This window comes from Lemur catta, chromosome 6 (assembly GCF_020740605.2).
Source record: "Lemur catta isolate mLemCat1 chromosome 6, mLemCat1.pri, whole genome shotgun sequence".
Taxonomy (NCBI): domain Eukaryota; kingdom Metazoa; phylum Chordata; class Mammalia; order Primates; family Lemuridae; genus Lemur; species Lemur catta.
This window is the reverse complement of record NC_059133.1, coordinates 23,425,511-23,439,546: the sequence shown is the minus strand read 5'-3', so window position 1 is coordinate 23,439,546 and position 14,036 is coordinate 23,425,511. Positions and strand designations below refer to the sequence as shown.

The 14,036-nt window shown below is 38.4% G+C and overlaps 2 protein-coding genes across 4 annotated transcripts in view; one reads left to right on the top strand and one right to left on the bottom strand.

Annotated features, from left to right (window-relative positions):
- Positions 1-14,036, top strand: part of SNRPF (small nuclear ribonucleoprotein polypeptide F) — a 234,926-nt gene that overhangs the window by 71,740 nt on the left and 149,150 nt on the right. The window lies entirely within an intron of this gene.
- Positions 12,165-14,036, bottom strand: part of NTN4 (netrin 4) — a 103,347-nt gene continuing 101,475 nt past the window's right edge. For all 3 annotated transcript variants that reach the window (XM_045553199.1, XM_045553198.1, XM_045553200.1), the window contains exon 10: positions 12,165-13,603. In XM_045553199.1, the coding sequence (XP_045409155.1) occupies positions 13,467-13,603 (137 nt within the window). In that variant the 3' untranslated portion in view covers positions 12,165-13,466. The remainder of the gene's footprint in view (positions 13,604-14,036) is intronic.

Genomic DNA, 14,036 nt, shown 5'->3' with positions numbered 1-14,036 from the left:
TCCAACTCCTTAGCCAGGTATCTAAGAGCTTCAACAATCTGGCCTTAACCTTTCCAACCTTGTAATCAACTGCTCTCCTTCCTAATCCTACTATTCCAGACAGAGTGGTCTTTTTTTATTGTCCAAACAGAATTTGCTTTCTTGCTGAGAACCCAGGTTGGGAGGGCAGGTCTTAATCTCTCACCTGTCCTATTCTCCTGTCATAGGAAACCTGGATTGGTGGACCAGGTTGCCACTTACAGTAGTCACTTCTCTGCTCATATCTTATGTAACATCAGCAACATTTGACAGTCTCCTTGAAATACTGCTCTTTCATATTTCTCTCATGTTCTCTTAATTATTCTCCAACTGCACTTGCAGCTTTTTCTAAATCCTTGCTGGTTTTTCCTCTTCTAGTTGACTGGTAAGTGCTGAGGTACCTTAGGGATTGTCAGAGGCCCAGTTTTTTTTTTCTACCTACAGTCTTATTCTGGGTCATCTCATCTGTGGTATATTATTGACCCCAATTTCATCCCCTCTCCCACCTCCTGCATCCATGGTGTCATCTCAGGCAGAATATACTTCTCCTGCCCTTGACTTGAAACTTGGACATGTAACTTGCTTTGGGCAATGATATATTGGTAAAAGTAAAGGTGTATCATGAGGCTGGGGTCTTGCATGCTTCCTCTTGCCCTCCTGAGCCTCTGCCATTGCCATTGCCTAGCTGGCCTGCTGGTCCCAGGAGGACAAGAGAAGTGTAGAGTAGAGCTGCCCACCTGACCCACGGATCTGCAGACAGAATCAGAGGCGCCTAACTTGAACCCTGGCCAATCTGCAATGTGAGTGAAACTAAAGTGTTGTTGTTTTATGCCACTGAGTGTTGGGAATGGTTATGTGGCAAGAGCAAACCAACATAGCATCTGTTTACTTGTGGCTCCTAAATATAGATCTTTAGCCTTTGACCTGGCTTCTTTTGTGCTCTAGACTTGTATATCCAGCTGAGCACTTGGCATCTCCACTCAATGGCTCACAGTCATCTCAAACCCAAACAATCTGTGATAGAATTCTTTATTTTCGTCCCTAAATATGGTCTTTCCCATCTAAGTAAATTATACCATCATCCTTCTAGTTGTTCAAGCTAAAAAACTAGGAGTCATTCTTGCTTTTCTTTTCCTTCACCTTCTACATTTAATTGATCAGCAATTCCTGTGGGTTTTTCTACAGAGCACCGCATATGTATATAGCCACTTTTCTCCATCTTCATCCACATACCATCTCTTGTTTGGAAAATTTCAGTGACCTTTTAATTGGCCTTTCTGCTTTTACTTTGGTCCTTTCTTCAGTCCAGCCAGCTGGAGGGATCTCGTATTATGTATTTATTTTTGGAGACAGAGTCTCACTCTGTTGCCTGGGCTAGAGTGCAATGGCATCAAACCTCAAATTCTGGGTTCAGTGATCCTCCTGCCTCAACCTCCCAAGTAGCTGGGACTACAGGTGCATGCCACCTCCCTGGCTAATTTTTCTATTTTTTGTAGAGACGGGTCTCACTATGTTGCTCAGGCTGGTCTTGAACTCCTGGCCTCAAGTAATCCTCTTGCTTTGGCCTCCCAAAGTGCTGGGATTACAGGTGTGAGCCACTGTGCCTGGCCTAGAGGGCTCTTTTAAAAGAATAAATCAGATCATACCACTTCCTTCCAATTGTTATTTATCATTTCCTAGAACAAAATCCAAGCTCCCACAAGGTTCTCATGTTCTGGTTCCTGCTGGCCTCTTCATACTTCATCTTATACCTCGCTCTGGCCTCCCTGATTTTCTTGCTCTCTGCACTCAAATGCTCCTGGCTTGTTCTGACCCAGGGGATGTTGCACTTGCTATTCCCTTTATTAAGAATTTCTCCCTTTTATTTACATGACTCCTGCCTTCTCACCGTGTAGTTATCAGCTTAAGTATTACCTTCACAGAGAGGCGTTCCATGACTGCTTAATTTTAGGTAGCTACCCACACCCACTACCATATTTTCTAGGTAGAATGCAGGCAGTGTCATACCCCTTTGATAGAGGCCTGGCTGCCCCAGCTGCTGGGAGCGCTGTTGCCAGACGGTCTCCAGCTGTCAGCCCCTTTGGGGATTGCTTCAGCTGCAGAGAGCTGACTTTCCCAAGGCCACGTCCCTTCCAAGGGTGGCCCACATCCAGTGGTGTATATAAAGGCCTGTCCACCTCAGTCCAACTTGGGGCGACCTTGAAGGGTCATTCCACTTTTGCATTCCTCATGGGGTTGGCTGAGGCTATTGCTGGGCCTACTTTGCAGCTCAACTTCTCTTTCTGCCCACTTCCAGTTCTTTCTCTCTTCCACTCATGTTGATTCCAAAGACCCTCCTTGATAAACATTTTGCATGCTAAATTCCGCCTCAGTGTCGGTTTCTCCACAGCAGCAAAACATTATTTCCTTCATGGTGTTTAAAACTATTTGAAATTATTTTACCGATTTGTTTGCAGCTTTATTGTTTGTTTCTCCTACTAGAATGTGAGTTACATGCATGTAGGGAGCTGTCTGACCTCTTCACTCCTGTATTCCCAGTGCCCTGACCAGCCTGGCACACACATCATCATCGTCACCTGGGATTGCCAGGCACTGTTTCAGATACTTTACCTGTATTAGTCCACTTCATCCTCACAACAACCCTGGGAGGTAGGCACTATTATTTTCTCTACTTTGCAGATTGGGAAACTAAAATACAAAAAGATTAGTTGACTAGCTCAGGGTCACGCAGCTGGTAAGTGGCAGAACCAGTATTTGAACCCAGACGATCTGGGTCTAGATTGTGTGTACTTAACTACTCCACTAAGACCATTTTTTTTTGCATCAACTGTTTTATAAATGCTTGTTAAATGATTGAATAAATAAAGAAAAGGGAGTTGTTGGGTACGCTTTTCTAATCTGGGGATATCATCTAATTATTCATTTGACAAATATTTTTTGAGCACCCACAATATACCAGGCATTATGGTATGTGCAGGAGATTCAGTGTGAACAAAGCAAAGAAGATCCCTGCCCTCAAAGAGCTTATAAAATCTAATGGAAGAGAATAGACAATTTATGAAAACAAATATATTATCACAAATTGTTACCTACTATCCTTGCCATCTGAGATGTTTGATTTCCTTTTCAGACGGTCAGAGTACCACCCATGCTTGTTCCATAGGGTATACTATCAGGTAACAGAGGCATCGTGACAGCATTTCCTACACTCAGGAAATTTTTTTTTAAATATTGAAGGACACTCATCATTTCTCAGCCCTGGCAGGGAGAAGAGATGGTGGAGATGATGAAATTTCTGTGGATGATGGTGGCTAGCTGCAGGCAGAGTTAACTGGCTTGTGGTCTCAGGCCTTAATTCCTGAGTCTTTCTAGCAAATGATCCAGAGTCCCAGGAAGAAGAGAGAGATTCAGGGGGAACCAGAGTGGTTGGCTGCTTCTGCAGACTGAGGAAGCATGTGCTAAGGAGGAAGTGCTTTAGTGTGATGACCTGAAGCACAGACTCTGGGGTTCAGACCTGGGCTTGCACTTTGGATCTGTCACTTACTGTCTGTCTACAATGGCCTAGTTACTTACTTGAGCTTTATTTTCCTCATGTGTAAAATGGGAATAATAATAGCACCTGCCTCAGAGTTTAGCAGGAAATTGTAAAGATAGCATATGTGAAGATCTCAGTGAAAACAGTATTTGGATTTCAGGAGAGTCTGGGCATCCGAGTTATCACAGTTGTTCTACACCATAATGTAGAGTTCTAGCCCTTCTGCCTAGTGAGATCCAAAAGCTGAGAAGTTGATGATAGACCCAATTCAAATCCTTTTCTCCATAGTGTTTTCCACAGTCTCTTGTTCAGAGCTTCCTCGCACTTATTTGTAGTTGATTAATAGCACTTCTCCCAGTGCAACATAGCATTGTTTGTTTGTATTGTCTCCCCAGTCAGACCCCTATTGGCTTGTGTTTGAATTGTATTCGTCATCCCTCCTCTTCCATTCCTGAATTCTTCATTCCAAACTATTGGAATGAGGACATATGCGTTCTATATGGAAGGAAATAAATGCTAAATCTGTGGCACAGTAAAGAAAAGGCCCTTCTTGGTAGAGCGTAATAATTATTCCTGCCATGTTATCAAGGTCAGCACTTTTGACTTCTGGGAACAGTAGCCAAAATTTGTACCGGTTGAAGCTGCTCAGGGACACTTCTTAATGATGGGTGTTTTGATTTTCTTTGCCTTACGAAAAATTGGAGCAACTTCTTTTGCTTTTCTTTTTATTCTTCTCCCTTCCTTTACAGAGGAAGAAATAGGCAAAGAAGAGTTAGGAATTAAGCAGGAAGTAAGTCTTCTTAAACAGAATCATAGGTAAATTCGAGATTTGCAGGGGAGATTCAAACAGGTGATTTGGAGGATGCAGTTGGGCCTAGAAAAAGATGCAAAAGAATATTTGGCTTTCTAGACCTGGAGAGGAGTGAAGACTTCTCTTTATGACAGCCGTAAGTAGTCATGGATGTGGATTTCTGAAGCTTAAGGAATAAAATATTCTGCAAAATCTCCAGGTCACAAATGATTGGGTTGGTGTTCTGGAATAGTAACATTTAATGTTGAGACTCTTTAAACCTTTGAAATCTGTCATTGCCCAAAGCCTGAGGATAATTCACTCAATCCCAAATTGACCTTTCTATAGAATCAGCTTGTAGTTCATGATAAATAAGGCAGGGAGAGAATTTATAGAGTTAATTACTAGGCTTTGGTCTATTAAATGCACAAAGCACACATGGATGGCGCTGAGCTTTGACATGAGTGGAGGGACTTGAATTCTTTCGCAGCTGGAATGTGCTGGAACTTCCCAACGGCTTGAAAGAATGCCTAGCATTTCTTTTTTTCCATTATAGTCACTGTTATTTCTCACAGAGGCAAGTGAATCTTCCCAAGCTACCATGACGGAGCAGATGAGCTTCCAGCAGGCATGTGAGGAGTGAAGCCAGCCATGCTCCATGGCTTGGACCAGCAGCAAACCCTAACTTTCTCACACATGGGTGTCAGACAGAGCTGTTGTAAATCTTTAAAGCCAACAGGAAAATTAATGATCAGGGCACAGAGCAGGACCCTGTCAGCTCGGTAATGGGCGGTAGGAGGAAGAATTCTGCTGCTTCTCTCCAGGCATTAAGTGTAACTCAAAGACTCCTACTTTGTGGCCATCATCCAACTGTAACAGCTTTCCACTCTGGAGGATTTAGTCATTTATTGCTTTCAAATCATTCGAGGATGGGGTGCTGGGGGGAGATACAGTGTTTAATACAATCAAGAGGATAGGGTCTCTTATATTGAATTTTCCCTTTGGTAATAGAGAAAGAATATTTCTCTTAATTCATTTAGGGCATCGCGAGCTCCATAAATAAGCTCTACAATGTGGAGAAAGAGCAGGGATTATTATTAGAGCTATTTCCTAAAGGACCTCCCCCAGTACAATGTACAGTAGGGATTTTGTGGTGTTCACTGCTATATCCCCAGAGCTAGAACTGGGCCTACCCCACAGGAGAGTCAGAAAAAAGTGTGCTAAATCAATGAATGAAGATCTACAGTCCAACAAATGATGCTGAGAAGAGGGCTCAGAGCTTGAAAGCGGCATGACGTAGTTGAAGGAGCAGAGGATTTGGAATTAAGCAGATAGACCCCAGTTTTGAATACTTGGCTCTGCTAATTGCTGACTGGCCTTGGGCAAGTTACTTCACTTCTCTTAATCTCATGTTTCTCATCTGTCAAATGAGATAATAATGCCTATTTTAAAAGACTGTTTTGAGGATTAATTGAGATAATGATTGCGATGGTGTTTGGCACTGCCAAAATGCTTGTCCTAACCCTATCTTCCCTAAATCTCATCAGTCCACTAAGGAATTTACATGATGGACTGCCTACTCAATAGGAGAGTTAGAAAGGGTAAGCATCTATTTATTGCCACAAAAATTTATAGATTATAAATTTATTTATTTATAAGTTTTATTTATTTATAAATCACTCTTCATGTTGTAGGGTATTTATTGTTTTGTTTTTACATGTGTGTTATTTTGTGTTTAAAAAAGGAAAACACATTTCATAAAGATGTTAAGGCCTGGAAAATCAACTATGGCCAATATGAAGCTTTAAATACTACTTCTCAAATTGCCTTCACCCAGTGCTAGTAGGATAATATCTGGGGCAAGTGAAACTTCACTTTTCCTGAGGCATTTGGTGAAACCTATAAAATTTGGAGGCATGCAAATTAAGTATACTTGTAAATACTGTCTAAAAAACGTATTCACTGTATTTTTGCTTCTAACTGTTTAGTATAACATTTATCAGAGGCAGAGAACGCGCTGATAAAAATATCCATTTGTGTACTCTCAATTGTTATCAAAAGCTCTCTAGGTGGCTGAAGGTCACTGCAGGGCAAATCTCTGCATAAGGTGGGGAGTGTTAATGTGTTGCAGGACTGTTTCCACTGTTAAAGAATTCTATTTGCTGTGATGTTTCCCCCCATACCTATTTAAAAAACCGTTATCCTGGATTTTATTTCTCATTCACAGGAATGGGAAAGAAAAGTGTAGAGTCTGTGTGGATTCTGATTATTTTATTTGTGGCTTGAATCCTTATTTCTGAGAGAGGGTAAGTTAGGCCACCCCCCCACCCCCACCCCATGCTTTCCTTTCCCAGTGTCACTTCTTGTTCAACTTTTTCCTCATTTCTTAAGCCTCTGAGGGGGTGCAATTGAGTTTGTGTGCAGGGCTGGCATTACCTAAAGGGAAATTAGGAAGCTGCCTAGGCAGCCTGATTTATGAGGCTTGAAAGACACATCTGACCAAAAATATCTCCTCCACTGGCCTGCCATCAGTGCCTGAAATTCCCATGATTAGAATAACTCATTAAAAGTTTTCTGCAGACATGCATGGCTTCTTTCGGTCAATAAAGCATTATGTTAGGGGCAAATTGAGAAGTAGAAAAACATGAAATTATCTCATTGGAATGATTTATTTTATCTTATCAATCTATCAGTCTCTTGGTCAAGAGTAACATCTTGATAAATAAGTGTACTGTTTAACAGCCTGGGCAATGTAGCGAGACCCTTCTCTACAAAAAATAAAAAATAAAAAAGTAATAAAAATAAAAGAATTAGCTGGGCATGGTGGCACACGCCTGTAGTCCCAGCTACTCCAGAGGCTGAGGTGGGAGGATTGCTTGAGCCCAGGATTTTGAGGCTGCAATTGCACCACTGCACTCCAGCCAGGGCAATAGAGCAAGATTCTGTTTCTAAAAAAAAAAAAAAAAAAAAAAAATTATACCGTTTAAGGTTAGAGGTAAAGCTGGGAGTTTAGAGTCTTGTCCAGCATCTTTGTGTGGACTCTGAGCAGTATGAAGTGGATGGGTACCTGAGAGGAGATTGCCCAAAGTGGATTGAGGAGTTGAGACAGCAAAGACAATTTTGGGTATTTCACAATTCTGTCTAAGGCCAGTTTAGGAAGTAAGGGTACATAATTACTGAAGGGATAGCCTTTCAATTTCCTTTTTCCACTATCTTAGTTTATGGATAACCATAATAGGACTAATGATTCTGTTATATATAAAATAACATTTGTAATGAAGGCCAAATAGATTTATGATGAGAGGCAGATACATTTGCAGAAATAGATCTAATGAACGATGCAATGATTTTGTCACAACTATTCTGTAAGAGTATCTAGAGCAGTGTTTCTCAAAGTCTTGTCTATAGGTCATGCATCTGAGTTGCCACTGGTGCTTATTAACATGTCCCTCCCTGATCCCCACCCAGAACTTTGGAAACAGGTGCTCTGAGGTAGAGGCCTGGAACTCTGTGTTACAAAAACCCATCTGCTGGTTTTTATGCATACTATTTGAGAATCATTGATTTAAAGGCTTCAGTAGAGCATAGAGGTTAAAAGTATAGCTTCTAAAGGCAGGTAAATCAGAGTTCAAATCCTAGTTTTGCTGCTTACTTGCTTTGTGACCTCAGGCGAGTTATTTGACCACTCTGGCCCTTGTTTTCGGCCTAATGTTATTGACTTTATAGGGCTATTATATGAGGATAAAATCCATGTAAAGTTTATCACAGCCCCTGGCACATAATAAGGGCAAAAGTGATAACCATTATTATGATGAGCAGATATATTGAAAAAGACTTTTAGGCAATGCTTATTGATATTTGATAATTTGTTGACTAGTCTGTAACAAGTAAATTAAAAATTCATTTTTTGGTATGTGGTAAAACTAATTGGTTTCCTAATTTCCTAATTACCATTACCTAAGGTTTCTGTATTATTTTATCTTCTATACCTTTTCCGGCTCTGATTTAAACACAACTAACGGCAAGAGAATTAGATAGAAAAATTTGGTAACAAATATTCAGAAATATGTTACATAAATCATGGTGTCTAGCAATGGAAGAGTTGGTTGACTGAGTATATGCTACTTTGAAATATTTTGCACATTCTTACTAGAACAAACCACCTGGTTCATTTTCTAGCTGTTGCTTTCCTTTAGTGTCTTATATTTTTATCCTTTTCCTGCCTCTTTCTCCCCTCCCCCACTTGGTTGACAAAGTGCCCACATTCTCGATTTTTTTCCTGTTTCCTTGTCTCTTTCTGCTGTAATTCCTTCTCATTCATTTTGCTAGCAGAATTTGTCTACACAGCAAAAGTCAGAGCTGAGAGAATTGATTTGAAATGCTGTTGAATTTCACAGTAGCTCATTCGGGATCATTATTAATAAATGCAAAAGCAGATCTTCTGCCCAAATGGACCTCAGAAAACCAGAGCAAGAGGAACAGAGCAAAGGTTAAAAAGGGACTCTGACCATTTCCTCTTAGTATAAACTATGGTAAGCAGCATTACTCTAAGGGCACTGTAACCATAGGAAAGAGAGTAGAAAATGATGCGATCACAGAGTGCAATAATGGAATACATTACCATTGGGAAGTGAAGAAGGAAACTGGGAGAAATGCTCCCCTTCATTCCCTTCCCTCAACTATGATCAAAAACAAACTGCCAGTGAGGAAAATGGTGCAGTTGGTATCACCTGACATGAACTCCTTTCTGAATGCTAGAATCCCTTTTTAGCTGAAATATGAACTTTGTGAGTTAGAATGTTTGGGTTCAAATCCAGGCTTTATAGTTATTAGCTGAGTGTACTTGAACACTTTAGTTAGTCTCCCTGTGCCTCAGTTTCTTCATCTGGGAAATGGAAATAATATTAGCAATCACCTCAGAGGTGCTTACGAGGATAGAATGAGAATAACACATTTAAAGCACTTAAAATAGTGCCTAGCTTGTAATAAACTCTTAGTTATTGTTTGCTATTGTTGATATTATCTTTCTTATTTTTTATTTGCCAAGTTGGAAACCCTTGGTAGTGTCCTGGTGCAGAAGGAGGTGTCTAGGGAGTTTCTGGACAGACCATTTAACTGATACTGTGAAAATTTGCTAACAGTGGTAGTGTTTCTTTCTGTGAAGCACAGTTCTTTGGTGCTGTTCCCTCTTGTTCAGATGAGCACATTATGATCTGATCATTTCTAATAAATCTTGGATAGTCTTGGATTTATAAATCAATGCATTGCTAATGATCACAGTTTGGAGCAATGTCCCCCACCTGTGACTACATATTAAGGACATTAGAGATGTTTTCAGCATGTACTAAAACCCTCTCTTAACAGAACACACATCTCACATTTTGGAAATATCTACTTGGCCCAGTGCATAATTTCTTTCTTTCTTGTGACTAATATTCATTCTGCTTTTTTAGTTATCCAGCATATATGAACTGACTCATAATAAATCTGGTAATTTTTTCATTTAAAAGATTGCAGATCTCAAACATAATCAGTAATCCTCAAAAAGTAGAGAAATGTTTAAATTCCTTTAGTGAAAATGTAGGAATGCAGGGATTAGAGCATCATTTTTAAAAAAGTATTTTCAGACAAATCATTCTCTAAGAGACTTAAAAAAAAAACAACAACAAACCACCAGTTATGCAAGGCACACCCCTTTGCTTCTTTTCCATTTTTATCATACCAATCTCCCTTGTAAATTTGAGGTTATTCATAAATATTTTCCTTCCAAACTGTGGGAAATAAGTCATGAGTAACTTTGGCTCTTTAATAAAGTTAAGTTAGGGAACTGCTTATCATTGAAACGATGAGCACAAAAGCAATTCAGTCCTAAGGCCTCTGACAGCACTCTGGGGGCCAGGCGATGCTCACTCTCGTTCTGAGGCATTCCCAAGCAGTGGCAGAGGCTAGCACAGACATTTTCAAGGTTCTTTTTCCCACTCTTCAGAGCTGATAAGTCTGTGATCATTTAGAAAAGGATTTGTTTTGCAAGAACCCAAAGTGTCCCCAAGAACAATGTTTACCCATAATAGGCCTTGCTCTCTGTTTAATATAGCCAGATGGACACTTTGTCACATGGTCACATCCCCATAGATTTGACCTCATTTAGTGGACACTATTAAAAGATTATCCTATTATTGAGAATTTCCATTGCATCAAATTCTAAATATTAATAACATTCTTCTACAGGGAAAATGATGTAAGAACAGGGCAAGACTGTGTTGACCTCAGGCAAATCACGCAGATAGGTATGTGGATATTATGAAACTCATCCGCTGACTAATAAAGCCCAGCGGTATATGGAGTTCTGGGACAGACACTTTCCCGGTAGCTCTTGAAGGAAGTATTAAGGCTCCTATGATGCCATAGATGGAAATTTTATTTGACTCTGTTGCCTTGGTACCGAGGTGGTTATTTTGAAAAAGGCTAAGGAGAACATGCATATAGCAGGGTGGTAGTATGATGGAATGATGGGATGATGGGATGGGAATGCAGTTGTGAGGAGGCTAGCTCGAGCTCCATTTTCTTGTTTACTTTTACAAATGGGGAACACCGGGTTTCTTTCTTTTCTTTTTTCTTTCTTCTTTTTTGTTTTCCACTTTGGAAGCCAAATGATGCTCATAGAAAATTTAAAACTGCAGTGGAAGGGCTGTAAGTGATTTGAGATTCAAGACATTAAGGAATGATTCTAACAGGGACCTATTTTTTTTTTTTAATATTGCCAGAAAAGGTACTTGAAAGAGCAACTAAGGAAGAAGATTCTAGTCAAAGAGGATGGGAAGACATATTGGGCCCAACAGTTTAGTAAACTAGATGAAATTAAACTCTTATTTCTGATTTTACTTGAACATACTTTAAAAACAATTGATTAAATTTTAATAGTTTAAAAAAATAAATTCCAAAAGTAGTACATGATCACTGAGAGATCTGTATTGTGTTTTACATACAATATAGATATATGTAAAATAAAAAGGAAAAATCTCCCTCCTTCTTTGAAATACTGCTATAATCTATTGTTCAGTACTTTTAAAACACTATATATATAATAAATGTGTTTTTCGGGTAGGGGCTAATTATATATTTTTCTGCAATTTTTTTCATTTAATGATTTATAGATATCTTTATATTCTTTTTTTTAAAAAAGCCATTATTTATACTCTTTTTAATGGGTAATGATTATTTTAAATAAAATGAAATGGAAAATCCTATATTTGATATATTTAAAATATTTTCTTACCAACATGTTTTATAAGTTGCTTGTAAATAATAACCCTACTAGATAGTATTCCATCTGCCTGGATAAGATAGAATAGGTAAGAAGGTGAGAGGCATACTATAGGTGAAAAAGCAGATTTCATAAGAGTATGTTTAGTACAATTCCAGTTATATAAAAGGTATGTATATGCATAGAACTGTTTACAGCCTAGTCACTAAAATTCCAATGGCTGTTATCTTGGAATGCTTGGAGTGTAAGTGTTTTTTCCCATTATGCTTTTTTTGTATTTTCAACAACGAACTTTTATGACTTTTAAAATTAGTTAAAAAGTAAATGTAATATAAAAGATGCAATGTGTCCAATGAAAAAAGTTCGTGTCCAAAGTCTACAGAAGCTAAACACATCTGAATTAGCTTCCACTTCACTCTTAAACTCCAGAGTAATAGAACAGAAATACCAAGCTCTTGTTTGATTTTATTAATTTAAGGAATTAGATTTAAGTTCTCTCATTATGGGAAGGTAATCTTTAGCATTATTGAAAGAGTTGATCAGAAATGAGACAAAAATCAGGAGATCGTATTCCTTTATTACATATATGAAATATAAAAACAAATTAACAAAGCAATATATATATACTTTTGCAAGTCCACAGGACCTCAGGAAAAGAATATGTTCTGTATGTGAAGTTAATTATATGGCACTGTGTTCATGTTTTGTATATTCAAGTACAGAAGAAACTGTATATTTAGTGGTTATACGTGGGTACAGAAGAGGAATAATAATGAAAAACTATAATTTGGTGAACTATCACATACATTGTGTTAAAAAATGGGTAACTACCATGACCATATACTGTTAAGAAAGACAAGGAAGAAAACTGCTTTGATGTTCAGGTTTAAATACTAAACACAAAAATATAACAAATTCTGTGTCTACAATAATTTTTTAAGTGTATACAAGTGCATTGCAAATAAATGAGCTTTTTAAAATTTAAAGTCCATTTCCCCTTTATCCAAGCATATTTCTACACTTATGGTTTCTTTATCTTATTTTAAAGTCTCTTCTTGTTTAGTTTTTTAAAAAGTTTCATCATGGCTGGTATCCTGGAATCTAACCTCTAGCCCGAAGCTGAGACTTCATGCAAACATATTCTCCTTTTAGGTTGCATCTTCACATAGTTTCTCCAAGTGTTCAGAGTTAAATAGCACAACTTCCTTTATATAGTCACTTTTGTGCACATGTAATAGTAGTGCTTCTGTTTCAGTAGGTTTTCTTACACAGCTTTTTTTTTTCTTTCTGTCAACAGCAGTCTCCGAACTTTCACAACGCCAAGTGGTAGGTAGTAAAGTGCTTTATACAAGGAAATACTATATACATGTGGAGAGGTTCCATTTAACACCCCACAGACCAAAGTTCATACATAACACACAAGAGAAGGCTCTTTTTAAGAAACACCTTTCCTGATAGTAGTGTTGGGGCTTTCTTAAAATCTCATTAATTACTTTAAGTAGCATCAAATGTAAGTAACATAATTGAAGCTGGAAGGAATCCTTGTTAAGAGGCACTGCCCTTAACAGATTACTGCTAAATATCATGCTGCTCTTAAAATATTCTTAATAGTTATGAATTTCAGAATCAGTCCCATAGAAAACAGACATCAGTGTAGGGTTTTTCATTCCTCTTTATGAAATAAAACTATATTTAAATATGGGCCCAGAAGAGATAAGTTAGACAAGGCCCATGCATTGGAACATTTCTATATATTTTGGCACTTTAAAAAATTCCAGTTTCATTTTTGAGGTCTCCTTTCCATTAAGTTTGTGTTTTGTACATAGAGAAGTGCCATTATATGCTACACATATTTATTGCTACTTGCACTCTCTTTTTAAAATATCCATGACTTTTCTTCCAAGAGATGGTTTCCAGTGCTGGACAAAACTTTTCATATTCACGACTAGTTTGCCTGTTCTTACATCCTCATGTCCTGCTACAAGGTATTCCAAACCTAAAAGAGAACAAAATTAGGGGCTATAGAGTGTCATACTTCATTGAAGGGAGGGATGTGACTCCAGTAGATTTATATATTCATGGTTGAAATACGGAGTAAAAGACAAACAAGAGCTGCCATTTAATAAACATTTACTATGTGCTAAGTACTTTACATTGTACTTCCTCATTGGTCTTGAAAATAACCCTGTAAAGTAGGTATTTTTTTCTTCTTATTTTACAAATGAAGAAACTGAGGCTTAGCCAGGTTAAAAAACTTGTTTAGTGTCTCCCTATAAATAGCAGCACCCTGACTCAAACTTAGGTCTGTCCGACTCTAGAACCTTTGCCTTGTACTATACCCTCTATGGTAAAGAAGTGAGAGTTCTCAGGGCACTTGCCATACTGCTATACATCAGTATTACTTTGAGACTCACTGTGAATGGTAATGT